The 12,810-nt window shown below is 58.1% G+C and overlaps 6 protein-coding genes across 6 annotated transcripts; 2 read left to right on the top strand and 4 right to left on the bottom strand.

Moving 5' to 3' along the window:
• Positions 1–1,265: 1,265 nt before the first annotated feature.
• On the top strand, positions 1,266–2,266 carry VDBG_04883 (conserved hypothetical protein; the record flags this gene model as incomplete). The annotated part of the gene is made up of 2 exons (XM_003005231.1): positions 1,266–1,435; positions 1,555–2,266. The coding sequence occupies 2 exons, from the start codon at positions 1,266–1,268 to the stop codon at positions 2,264–2,266; spliced, it is 882 nt and encodes a 293-aa protein (XP_003005277.1).
• A 66-nt stretch (positions 2,267–2,332) lies between these two features.
• VDBG_04882 (nuclear prelamin A recognition factor) lies at positions 2,333–4,104 on the bottom strand (the record flags this gene model as incomplete). Its single annotated transcript, XM_003005230.1, has 3 exons — positions 2,333–2,686; positions 2,739–3,339; positions 3,443–4,104. 3 exons carry the CDS (start codon positions 4,102–4,104, stop codon positions 2,333–2,335), a joined length of 1,617 nt encoding a protein of 538 aa, XP_003005276.1.
• A 1,093-nt stretch (positions 4,105–5,197) lies between these two features.
• Positions 5,198–6,564, bottom strand: VDBG_04881 (predicted protein; the record flags this gene model as incomplete). Its single annotated transcript, XM_003005229.1, has 4 exons — positions 5,198–5,544; positions 5,631–5,722; positions 5,772–6,169; positions 6,448–6,564. The coding sequence occupies 4 exons, from the start codon at positions 6,562–6,564 to the stop codon at positions 5,198–5,200; spliced, it is 954 nt and encodes a 317-aa protein (XP_003005275.1).
• A 1,407-nt stretch (positions 6,565–7,971) lies between these two features.
• Positions 7,972–8,946, bottom strand: VDBG_04880 (metallophosphoesterase domain-containing protein; the record flags this gene model as incomplete). The annotated part of the gene is made up of 1 exon (XM_003005228.1): positions 7,972–8,946. One exon carries the CDS (start codon positions 8,944–8,946, stop codon positions 7,972–7,974), a length of 975 nt encoding a protein of 324 aa, XP_003005274.1.
• A 1,100-nt stretch (positions 8,947–10,046) lies between these two features.
• VDBG_04879 (conserved hypothetical protein) lies at positions 10,047–10,520 on the top strand (the record flags this gene model as incomplete). The annotated part of the gene is made up of 1 exon (XM_003005227.1): positions 10,047–10,520. One exon carries the CDS (start codon positions 10,047–10,049, stop codon positions 10,518–10,520), a length of 474 nt encoding a protein of 157 aa, XP_003005273.1.
• Positions 10,521–10,860: 340 nt separating this feature from the next.
• Positions 10,861–12,065, bottom strand: VDBG_04878 (zinc finger protein; the record flags this gene model as incomplete). The annotated part of the gene is made up of 2 exons (XM_003005226.1): positions 10,861–11,477; positions 11,531–12,065. The coding sequence occupies 2 exons, from the start codon at positions 12,063–12,065 to the stop codon at positions 10,861–10,863; spliced, it is 1,152 nt and encodes a 383-aa protein (XP_003005272.1).
• Between the last annotated feature and the right edge of the window lie 745 nt (positions 12,066–12,810).

Below are 12,810 nucleotides of genomic sequence, written 5' to 3'. Positions count from 1 at the left end.
GATGAACTGTCATTAACTAATGTCCGGCGCTGGCACGGCCGCCCGAGTGGGCCACATCGCCACTGCGGGCCCGTCTGCAGAGAGGATCAGTCAGCCACCTGTATCGAAGCAGATGGATCGGCTTGCGTCTTTGAATCAACCAAACGCTGCGTTGCTTGTAGTCGGAAGCCCGATACTATGAGTGATTGAGCCTTGAGCTGCCGCCGTGAACAAGGTGTCGTTGACGAACGCCGCGCGCCACGATGCATGTGCGACTCGACGGAGTCAGATTTTGTAGGCCCGACTTGCCAAAAGGAGCGAGCGTCGTGTCCGGGAACCGGATGAGGCTGGAGTATGCCCGACACGCACAGTGGCTGGCAACCTTCTCTATATTGCTCCCACGCAGGGGGGGTTCTGTCTGGCATGTTGCATACATGGGACACGAGCCTAGGTGGGCGTGGGCTTTTATTACCAGACATGCAAATCGGGCTGTACATCTGGCGGTCCGTCGGGACACCTGCAACATACCCGGGACCTGGCATAAGGCGCCCAGTTCGCTTCGGAGACCGTTCTTGGAAGTTGCCATTTAGTTGTGGCAAGATGAGGATATTGCATCGAGACCGCGCTGGCTGTTCAAGCAGCTGCGTTGGGGGCCAGAGCTGGAGATTTCTGGTGGCTCTGTCAACATATGTCATTGGGGGTATGGTTTCATTGTGCCAAGCGTCACGAGCACGTCATTGTAGCTTGAGCAGCACAGATTGTAAAATCCCACGATGTTGGTTCGAAGTATGATTCTAGGAAAAGACGACGTCGTACATTCTGTCAGGACGAGCTGCCCCACCATGAGGCCCTGAGTACCTACCTGCCCAGGGTTTATAGGTACCTTGGTAGGTACCTTTGTTTAGACATTTGCTGTGTCCAGCGACGGAGGCTGCGACTTGCAGTGACTTTGCCTCTGAACCAAAGTGTCGGCACAGCCAGGTACCCAACGGTACAGTTTTTTAGGTCACTGCCCAGAATGAACCTCGCAGCTCACCTCACGCTTCTGACGACGAAAGTGGCATCTATCCTTCTACATTTTTGCAGCAACCCCACTGCCCTACCGAAACCTCTCGGCTTACCCACCTGGACCTCGTTCGTAGTTGGGCCAGCCTCTTGCCGGTGCATTTCAAACTACATCTCCAGACCCAGTTCTCTTTCTCCCATCCGAGGAGCAAGACCCGACGGCTGTCATCGTTCCACCGCCCATACCACACGTTCAACAACCGACACGGCAGACACCCACGATGGGGAGCAGCAGAAACGCCGTCCCCGACGCATGGGAAGACGACTGGGAGACCCAGGCCGACAAGCAAGAAGCCCAGCCTACGCAAGAAGCCCCGCCGCCGGCACCAATGACCAAGGCTGAGCGACGAGCACAGCACGCGGAGACAAACCGCAAGCTCTGGGAATCAGCGTATGTCGAATGATACTTTCCCTCCTTGCAACAGGCTGGGGGGGGGGGGGGAGGCACCTCTTCTCCCCTTCTCCTCCACGCATACAATGACGACTGCTGACACGGGTCCAAATCACCAGCGACAACCGCGAAACGTTCCACTTTGTCGAGGCAACCTCCAACGTGCCCCTCGCCTCGACCTTCAAACCCCAGGTCAAGGTCCTCAGCCGCAAGCCCCCGCCGACCGTGGCCCGCCGCGTCGACCCCGTCACGGGCGCCATCTCGCAGCTCTCGATCCGCGACGACGACGACGACGACGACGAGGCGGGCGGCAGGGCAAAGGCTGTCCAGCCGACGCCCGAGGAGATCCGCGCACGGCAGCAGCGCGAGCGCGAAGAGAAGCAGAAGCGGTACGACGAGGCGCGGGCCAAGATCTTTGGCGAGTCGAACCCCCTCGTCCGGGACCACGAGTCCTGCGGGCCCCGGGCACCGGTCACGCCGCCGCGGAACCGATTCGCGCGGGGCCCAGGCGGGCGGCCGGGAACTTGTCCGGGGGCGGGGAGGCCCGGAACCAGCCGGCAAGAAAACCAACAGCAGCAGCAGCAGCAGCAAGACCGGGGGGGGAGACGGCTTGGTTTTCCGCCCCGAAAGCCAAAACGGGCCCCGAAAATGAGAAAGCTTTACCAACCCCAATTTTTGGCCGAAACCGGGGTTCCCCCCTGCAAAGGGGGGCGCCGCAGCCCCCCAATTCTTGGAAGAATTCGCCCAGGTTTTCAAGAACACCGAGCGGGGATTCCGGCACCAGGGGACCGGACGGCAGTGACGGGGCGCTCGGGGAGCAAAGAGGCTTGATAATTCATTATCCCCTTCTTTCTAGGCTCTCTCTCTCGGGGTGTAATGTGTCTTTTCCCGTATACCTCACCAGCCACCGCCAATCTTGCCAGCGAGCTGCACCACGCGCTCCGTGTCGGTCGTCTTGTCCTTGCCGACGTCGCTGACGACCTCGCGGTACGTCGTGAAGACCAATCTAGCCAAGTCTACGCCCGTAATGCCGGACCAATGCGCCAGGGTATCTCGAATGTGCGAAGGAGAAATGCCGTCCACCAAGTCCTGCCGCGGCACGTCGCAGCCGGACACGGCGTCCCTGTTGTCCGCTTCCTCGGCGGAAAAGTAGGCCTCGTCCACCTCTGCCAGCCACTGCTTCTGCTCCTGCGGGCCGGGCTTGATCGCCAAGCCCTTGCGCTCGACGATGATCGGGTCGTCAATCTTGATCTGGCCGCCGCCGTTGGTGCACCCGCCGGGGCAGGCCATGACCTCGACGAACGTGTACTCGAGCCCCGCCGTCTTGCCGGTCGGTCGCCTGGCGCTGCCGAAGGGTTTCCCGCCGGGCATGCGCGATGGGCGGGCGGGCTTGAGCTTTGCGCACCAGGTTCTGGATGTTGCGGAACCCGTAGAACCGGGCCGCCTTGAAGATTGGTTCGCCTGCCTCGCTGGCGACGATGTATTCGGTCACGTCGGAGTTCCGTCCCCGAACCACCTGGATCTGAGAGCCAGGGTTCTTGGACACAACGCTCTGCAGCGTAAAGTATAGATTGCCGCCCGATGACCCCGCAATGGGTTTGTCTCGGTGTGCAGGTTGCGGCGGGAAGAGGAAGCGATCGAGCTGCGGGTCGGGAAACAGCTGTCTCGTGAGGGAGGGGTTCGTGCGGGCCAGGCTGAAGAAGTCGAAGCCGCGCGAGTCGGCGAGCATGAGGACCTCTTTGCTCGTAATGACGCAGTCCACGTCGCGGATGCCGCGTCCAGGCTTGCCGTCGCCCGCCCATACAGAGTCTGTGAGTTCCTCGCGACTAGCCTCCAACTTTTTGTCGAAGCACGGCATGACGGCCAGGTGCCATATGCGGCTCGGTGGAATGTTGAGTTTTCGGCTGAGCGTCGTCTTGAGCAGCGTGCCCATGAGGGCCTGCGGCGACTTGACCTTGGAGATGTGCGGGAGCACGTGTGGGTGCGTCTTTCTCGGCCGTAACAGACCCAGCCGGGGCAGTTTGAGGTGAGCGTGGGCTTGGGGTCGGAGGATGCGGGCCGCCTTTGTCGGTGCCCAGGACCTCGTCGGCGCCGAGCACGAGGCACGCCTCGCGCGCGACGTTTGTGTCGAAGACCCAGGTGAAGCCGTTGTTGTGCTGACCTGCGGACGCCAGGCCCTCGGGCCCCCGCAGCAGCCTCTCCAGCATGTGGCCCGCCTCCTGCTCGGTGGTGCCGCTGCCGGCGGCGGCGGCGAGGCTGGCTCGCGTCTGCGGCGAGACGCTCGCTACGAAGAGCTTGCGTGACTCATCCTCGAGGCCGTCGACGCGGAACTGGCCCTTTTCGTCGGGGCCAACGATGCGCAGCGAGGGGCCAAAGTCGAGCGTATTGAGAACTTCGGTGTGGCTCTGTAGGCTGACGAGCACGGCCTCGGCTGAGGTGACGCAGCCGGAGCAGGCGAGGCAGTCGGTCAGGGAGATTTCGGCGGGCGCGTTGGGCGTCAGACCCGACGAGGCGGGGCCGCCGGGCTGGCCGTCGAGGATGACCTCGTGCTCGAGCGAGCCGTCGGCGGGCGGTGGCGGGGCCGCGGGCAGGGTCTCGACGGGTTTGATGCAGGCGACGCCGGGACTGATAAAGTCGTTGAGGTCGTCGGCGGACAGAATGGCGCTCATCGTTGCGTGTCGAACTCGCGGCGTGCTGTCGTATGTAGGAGAAGGAGGAGGAGGAAGAGGATTAAGGTCTGTGTTCTCGACAGGACGAAGTTTGGCTACGAAAAGAGCCCCTCTCGGTGCGACTTGGAGGCTGAGGGAGGAATGAATGCACCGGTATCGATTTACTTGTTTTCGTTTTCAGAGTCAAAAGGGAAAGATGGACGCGCCGGTGACCGGACTCGTGGTTCCGCCGCTGCGTGTCGATAGCATTTACCGTCCGGAGATGCGAAATAAATTGGTCGGTTGGCGACTGATTGGAAATCCGCCACGCACCAGTGGGCTTTGTCAAGACTTCTTGGGGGGGGGTTTATCCGGAACGGTATCGGCCCTCTGCGACGCCTGGCCGCTTTTAGACTGCGTCGATGTCTATCTCTGTTTGGCGTGTGGTTTTGTACCCCCAATTTGATCGATTTGCCATCAACTTGTCGCCCCATAACATTTTAAACGAAACACAGTGCCTATGTTGTGCTAGCTGAGAGCCGAGACAGCAGTGACTCGTTCCGGCTCGTGTCAGGCTGGAGAGGAGCGTTTCCGGTCTTGAGGCGATAGTGTCTGATGAGGGGTACATCAGAGGCCGAAAATGGTGAACAATTGGCCACTCACTGGTAGTGGGGTGACCGGTGGGGCAGAGGGTGTGTAAAGGGTCTACTTTTGCACCCCCTTTCCTTCCATCAGACCCCTTCTGCCTGGGCGGGGGAAACGCTTTCCCAGTTGAACCAGTCGTCAACTTCATTGTCGTGTATGGTCTCCCAACAATGAAGTACAAGAACCATGCTTTGTGCTGGGGATGGGAGGTGTTTCTGCCACGGAATACTCTTTCTTTCGGAGCTTCTCATACCTACACTTCCTTACCTGCTTTGCTAGCAAGATGCTGTAGTCAAGCCGTCATGTGCACTCGGCGCGAACTGACCTCTAGGTAAGGTAGACAGGTTCCTCACAATCAGCAATTGGTTTCCTCGTTGATCAGAGTCAAAAATTAGGTCATTATTTTGTATGGACATCGATTCCCGTGCGTCATGCCTCATCCTCATTCCAAGATCCTTCGGACCCCCAATCAAGGTCGCTCGGCGTACAGCTTGACGGCCTCGCAACCCCACGATGGATGGGGAACACCGCCAATCTGCAGCACATAGCCCATCCACGCGTTGCAGTAGTACCAGTCCCTCTGGCCCTGGAAGTCGCACCTGAGCTCCCAGTCCGCCTCCGAGATGGAGCAGGTCACGGGAACGAGGTTGTCGCTCTGGCGCCGCGCCGCGTCGGCGTTGAAGACGGCGCCAAAGGCCCCCGCGCCCCTGGACACGAGGAGCTGGCCGAGACGTGGGTGCTGCTCGACGAACAGGGAGTTGTCGGCGGGGGAGCTGAGACTGAAGACGGTGGCTTGTCCGCGGCTGCCGAAGCTCTCTGGAGAAAGGGGGGGCATCAGTAGTCTGTTCCGTGCCATGAAAAGAACATATCATGGAGAAGAGAGAAAGGGAGCGAGTACGTACGGACGAGCGACGCAACGTTGCTCTCAAACTGCCACGAGTAGGCGAACCGACCGTTGGCTCGGCCGCCCACCGCACGGAGAATCTGGGTCATTCTGTTAGTCCTTTTGTTCGCGACTCTCGGATCAAGTGCCGTCAACGTACAAAGCGATCCCAGGGGCGGGGCTGCACGACCGCGGTGGCGACTGCAGTTGCGTGCGGGACTCGGTGTTCCTGACTGTCGTAGGCACGACAGTCGTCACCGTCTCGACGACGCCGACCGTCACCTGCGCGGTCACGGTCGAAGTGGACGTGACCTTGACGGTGGGCGTGGCCACGGTAATGGTCGCCGGGCTGATGCCGATGCAGGAGCAGGCGGATGAGTAGGCCTCGGTGCTGCGGCACGCGGTGGCGTACGTGGGCATGGCCGAGGGGACCTCCGTCACTTGGCGCTTCTCCTGGTTCTCGCCATCCTCACGCTTGCGTGCGGGGACGGCGGTGATGGTCGTCGTCAGCGTCTGGGTGGTGACGTCGACAGTGTCGACGACGGTGACGGTGGTCACCTGTATGGCAATATCGGTGCTGAAGCTTGTCGCCGTCTGGGTGGTGGGCGTAACGGTCTCCCAAATGGTCTCGGTGCTGAACTCGAGATTAGCATTTTCTCCAGCAAGAATAAGACGCATGGCGAACGGGTATTCATACTAGGCGGCGGGCGTCACTGTCTGGCGGAGAAAGGACGAGCAGTCGGCGACGGTAGGACGGTTAGGGAAAGAGCCAGCAATAACCTTGGAATATGTTAGTGAACAGTCCTCTGAGGCAACCTGACGAAGATGAATCTCACAGCACGCAAGCAGTTGTTGTGCGAGCACTTGGACGTCGTGGCCGCCTGGGGCATGGCCTGGACAGTGCCGAGCAAGAGCCCCATGGCCAGGGGAACGGTAGGCGCAGAGTATCTCATGTTGTCGGTACTTTATTTCGATCTCAGTCGGGGTGTTTTGGTGAGGGTCAGGAGCGGTGGCAGGCCAAGGACGGCAGCCCAAGGCAAGATGCCGTCAGTCAGCTTTATACATTCCCATCCTGTCGTTTCCTCGCCGATATCTGCGAGCAACCGAGGATCACGACCACGATGTCCCTGTAGCGCCCTGGATATTGGAATTGCGGAGTCTTGGGCGCCCCGAATGCGGTCAGCTGGATGCCATGACAGCTGTGAGGCCTCGTCAGTTCACTTTCCGTGGCATATGGCCCTTCCCAACCTGGTGTTGAACGTGCTGTGGCGTCGCTGACCACGAGGGCGCCTTTCCCCAAGAGGCATGCCAAGGTCGGACGGCGCGTGCTGCACCCCTGTTGCGAACCTGACTAGTGGTTTTTCCCCTTAACCCACCGCCTCGTTTGATGCCAATCGCGAAGCCCTGCAAGGGTACGAGCTGAAAGGCCAGATGCCCATGGGCCTCAATAGCATACTTGGTAACCATATTTCTGCTCAGCTTGGTGTCTCGATGCGGTTCGCAGGCCGCCGAACCCGTTGCGTGGGTGCGGGGCAAAGCGTTGAAGGGCATGGCGTTCGGGGGGGCGGCGCCCTCCCGCCTGTCTGAAGCCATGTGGCTGGACCCTTTTATGGCAGGCGATACGTCCATCTCCCGAGAGCATGGACTTAAACTGTGACTGTTTTTGCGCGTTGGCATCGTTTGTTGACATGGTCTGGAAGCTGCTGGGGATAATCGCGCGTTTGGGCTGCTCGTCAAGGTATGCAAGAGGGGACTAGTGGCATCGAGCTGTGGTGATCATTAGCACGAGCGGTTTGCGCAGATTTATGTATCAGCATCAGACAGACGGAGCACAGCTGAGTAAATCGAATTGTTCGTATGATTCTTGAGGACAGGGTCAGTGTGAAGGTACCTCGTCCTGCATCAAAGCCCTTGACATTTCGTGGCGGTTTTGTAAAGCCAGAACTCCTATCCGACGCATATCATCAACCTCTTGCGCCTAAGTAGACTATCAGTTCGTGAAAAGAACGAATGAGACCCAGATGGCGTGCATTCCATTGCCCTGGCCACCGTTGGCAAGCCCTACCACCGATCTAGGCACGTAACCTGTCAGCCACAGCCGCGCTGGTCTCGCGGCACCAGCACGGGCATCAACGTGGCTGACGGCCCGTTGTCAAAAATACCTGGGGGAGTAAGATGGGCTCCATGTTCATGGCTTTGGAACGCCTGATATTGAGTCTGAGCGAAGCCGTTGAGTAAACTAGAAATTAGCCTCAACAACGGAAGACCACGAGTCATGATGCAAGACAGAACCACGAGAGCCGACTTTGAGAAAAACAAGCTCATCGACGCTTGCTCGCCTTCGTCGACCAAAGTCGGCATTAAATCACCACTGTGATTGCCTGTCTTGTCTGGTCATCTCGTAACCCAGACACCATGGCCGCATTTACAAGCGCACATGTGCGAGGCCTTTGAGCCCGACGGTGAATTACGTCGCTTACTAGTGTCCGGAGAAAGTGAGATAAAGTAGACATAAGATTCCGGAGACCGCCCTTTGCGATGACGGTCCGTTCGTACGCCGCTTGCAGCCCATCGAACTCGACGGTCTGCATACCAGCACCTGCGTGGATGTGACCAAATACATGCAACCGAGGGCGCACTCGCCAGAGTTCTCGCAGGAGGTGGTTGCATCCCAGATGCAAAAGGTCGCAATGGCTTCGCGGCGGGCCGTGAGTGACGAGGACGTCGGTTCCATCTGGGATCGCGCCGTGCCAGACATCATCGGCCCGGGGGTACTGGAAGGCCCAGTTGCCGTGTCGTGGGGAGAGAGGGCTCCCATAGATCCGGAGGCGACGCCCATTTGAGCACGTCACGTCGACATGCTGGTTTTCGAGATAGATGATTCCTTTCCAAGCAAGAGAGGCCCGAAGCGCCTCTGGTGACCTGGAGGGACCGGCGGTAGACCTGGATCTGTTCCCAGGGGCATCCTGCTTGGCGTCAAGGAGGACATCGTGGTTGCCTGCGACGACAATCTTAATGGGATGTGGCTGGGAGGAAAGCCAGTCTACAGCAGCCACGAGTTCGTCGAACGTGCCCGACTGGGTCATATCTCCAGCATGGATGAGAATTTCTCCTTGTGGGAGGCGAGGCTGGGTATTGTGAGTATCCGAGATGCAGACAACAGTTATGGGTGATGATGAGGTTGGGAAAGTGCTGGATCGTGGCCGGATCGCACGCCAGGAGAACAACTTGTGAGCGACAAAGATGCAAGGCTGTCGTGTAAAATCCTCCCAGGCACTCGGCTGAGAGCGGTGGAAGAGAGCCTCGATCCCAGTTCTACTCGAGAAAATGGACATCTCGAGGGTTTAACCTCGGGATGGTAGGTGAATTCGGAGTGCTGATGGTGTCGTGAAGCTGGACGCAAGGCGCGTTCTGCTGTTGTTCGCGAGGTGCAAAGGACGGCAAGGCAGGCAATTCTTATACTTCCATAGCCTTCAGGGTGCGGAAGCTCAGAAGTGCACGTGTCTTTTGTAAATGACTTCTTCATTTCAGATCCAGGAAACGGGGGCTTCTCTGCGCCGCCTGGGCTGAATGCAACAGTCAGGTAGGCACATTTACGAGGGAAGTACTGCGAGAGTGGCGTGGCGCTGTGTGTTAGGATTGCCCAACTGCGGAAAGTTAGTGATAACCTAGGTAGGTAGATTGGGTTGGGAACGCATGTCATTTCGTTGGATGACTTGGGAAGGGAGCTGATGACTGTGCACTCGTCCACGGAGCGAGGAGCAGGCAACAATCAGTGTCGGGCCTTTGCTGAAGCTAACACGTCAACTACTTCGCAAATGAGTCGACCCTCCTGGTTATTGAATAGTCACGAATAAAAAATAATTATGGACTTCCTGTGGTCCCGGAAGCCGTACCCACCTTCGACGCTATTGATAACTGTGCTTAGATTAGGCATGCAACACATCAAGGTGTGTCTCCAACACGGACACGTAGGGTTGCGGTAGCGATTTGGGGAGTTAGCATGAGTTAGCGGCTTCAGCAGTTAAAAAGAAACACCCGACTGACTGGTCCAGGGCCCGAACCTCGGGAGGGACTGCTTGTGGGGGGTCCAAAGACTCCCGTACCCCTAGAGACCCGATGACGGCGGTTCGGGGGCTGTCGAGACCTCGGTCAATCTTGACGAAGCGAAGCTCGATGGATTCCTGAGCTCCAAGCTTGGATGATCATTCGATACGACGATTGTCCAGTTCCATCCAGGATTCCAACTGCACATTCAGCTCTCGATCAGACTCGAACTGCACTTGCGCCAGCGACGTACATATTCGTTCCTCTCACGAAGCCCAACTAACCGTTCAGCCCGTATCATCCTACGCCTTCGGCAACCTGGGCTGGCTCAGCCTGCAGGCCTTGCCACTCATCGTCTGGCCGAGCTTCATCACCTCTCTCCTCCGCGATGAATACCAACCAACAAGCGGTATGCTTATGCCCTCTTTCTACTTGCACAGCGCCCCCAGACACCCTGACACCAGCAGCTCTCGAAACCTACTTTGCCCGCTCCCTCGGCTTCTCCCTCCTGGCCCTGGGCCTGATCATCCTCCTCCTCTCCGGCGCCCTGCCCCTCGCCGCGACCGACGCCTCCCACCCCGAGGGTACGGCCTCCCCATACGCCGACGCTGCCGTCTCCGTCTCGGCCTTGCACCATGCCACGAGCGCCTTCTACTGCTACAGCCGCTGGCTGCATACCGGCCAGACGGCGAGCGTCATGGGCTGCCTCGGTAGTGGGGTGTTCGCCGTTTTCGGACTCTGGTTCGTCATGTTCGCAGGGAGCAAGGGGCGTCACAGCAAGAGGACGGGATTCGACAAGGACACGAGCGGCTTCCCGTTCAAGAACAGCGAGGCGTACCGGAAGAAGAAGAAGGGCCTCTGAGGGCGCCTATTGAAACACATACAGAACGGCAGAGTGGCGTCAAAAGTCATAAAATGATAGACTGCTGACATTGTGTTATCCTCGTCGTGGAAACGGATGGTTGACGCTCCCAATTGAATACCTCATAAACACCGTTTCCCCCATCGTCGTTGTGACTAGTGTACAATATCTTTTTCTTCCAAGTTGCGACCTCAAATCGGTACTTCTCTTGCGTCGCCTCCAGCATGACACGTGTACTTGGCATTGAGCCACAGTACAGAGCGAGATGCCTCTTCTGAACACAAAGAGGGGGGCTACCAGGTGGTGGCACGTTGTAAAGAATAGCGCTGTGATCCGTCGATTAAGCCTGTGAAGCAACCTCGCTGTTCTCGCCGTTGGCCAGGGCCGGCGCCTCCGACTTCTCCCGCGTATCGGGGGCGTTGGTGCCGTTCGCCAGCTCAGACATCTCCTGGCTCTCGACAATGCCTGGCACCCGGACATCTGCCGCACCCGAAAGAACAGCCATGCGCCTGTCGTGCCAGTCGGCCTCGCTCTGAATGACTTGCGACAGAAGCACTTCCTTCTCTTGCCACTGCTTCTTGTATTCGATTTCGAGAGTCTTGATCTCCTCCTGAAGCTCCTTTGTTTCATCGCTGGCCCACCTGACCTGGGCGCGGCAGAGTTTGTAGAGTTTGTCTAGGGGCATATCGAGCTCCCTCCTTGTGAAGCCCTGGTCTTCGGTGAGAGCTGTGAAGAGGTCTGAGGAGAGCTCAGCATCATCATCGCCGTTGATCGAGTCATCCTGGCCTGCCGCGTGGGATTGTGGCGTCTTGATAATGATCTTGAGCTTGCTCTTGCTCGCGGGACCGGACTGCATCGACTTGGGTACCGGGTCAGACGGTCGCAGCGCCTCGGTCTCGTGCACGGTGCGCATGTGCTTTGCCAGCGCGTCTGATCTCGTAAACGCCCGGTCGCATTCTTCCAAACGTCAGCGTACAAGTTCCCTTTAATTTCAATTCGAGCTTTCGTACCTGGTAGATAGCAGTAGAACGGCTTCTCTCGCGTGTGGCTCCTCATGTGAGCCTTGAGCGCATACCCACTGGCATGCGCCATGCTCTTCCGGTTGCACCCATTCCATTCGCACGTGTATTTCTTCTGTCGGCTCTCGATGTGATCATTGTGAATATGCTCGACGAGCTTATCCATGTTGCCAAAGTCGCCAGCGTCGCAGCCATCCCATGCGCAGTGTGTGATTTGTTCCTGGAAATCCTCTTCGTCTAGGCGCGCGTTGATGGGTGAGCTGGGGATGTCGCCTTCGGTATCCTCAGACACGTCGGACATGCCATCGAGAGGATCGGCTTCGGGCTCAGGTTCCGCTTCATGTTCAACCTCTGCCTCTACCTCTGCCTCGACCTCGGGCTCGGGCTCAGCTTCAGGCTCGTGGTCTGGCTCATGAACAGCAGCGGAAGACGTTGTCGAGCCCTCTCCAACCTTCTGCCTCTTCGTTGGTCGGTAGGCGTCGTATGCCACAGGGGTCTCATTGTCGGAGCTGTCGCTGGAAGTCATTGAGGATAGAGGAGATTCGTAGGGGGACATGTTGCGCCCCAGTCGTTTGACCATGGTGATGCGCGGTCGTACGCGACCTCGGGCGAATGATGTTCGTCGAAGCTGGTTAGACCCCAGGATGCTCTTCAGAAATTCGCGAAAGGTCTTCGGTAGTCGCTGGGGATGCCTGCCGATGGAATCGTAGTGTTACGAGTTGCAATTGGCGATTACTTGAAAGGGATGGGCAAAGAAGCTTTTGCGCGTGGGACAAGAAGTCACTTACGTCCCGCCTCGAGGCGCGGCAGCCGTTGCTCGCAAGGGGCGCTGGGCTGCTTGCTGAATGAGCACGGCCCCACATTGCAGACAATTGTGAGCCATCGGTTTATTACGCTCAGCCTGGTGCCCATATCCGTTTTTTCCCCTCCACGATCCTGCATCTCACCTTATACCGACTTCAGACTACCGTCTCAGGGTCGAAACTCTCGACTCAAGGGCGAGAGTCCAGTGATGACCGTTAACCTTTGAGCAAGAAGCCGTCATTCGAATATTGCCACTCTCAATGAGCGGCGCCTCGTCAATTTTTTCCTTTGCATCTGATCCAAGCTGATTTGGGGGGCATGCAGACCCAACCCAAGGGTTGTCAGTTTCCCACCTCTACTTCATCGCATTCCTACTCTCGTCCCAGTCCTAAACCATCAGATACTGTACATATTGACCTCATGTGAAATGCCTGTGGTCTCATATTATAGTTCGAAAGACTTGTTCT

Source organism: Verticillium alfalfae, genomic scaffold (assembly GCF_000150825.1).
Source record: "Verticillium alfalfae VaMs.102 supercont1.5 genomic scaffold, whole genome shotgun sequence".
Lineage (NCBI taxonomy): Eukaryota > Fungi > Ascomycota > Sordariomycetes > Glomerellales > Plectosphaerellaceae > Verticillium > Verticillium alfalfae.
This window is presented reverse-complemented; position numbering and strand designations above follow the sequence as displayed.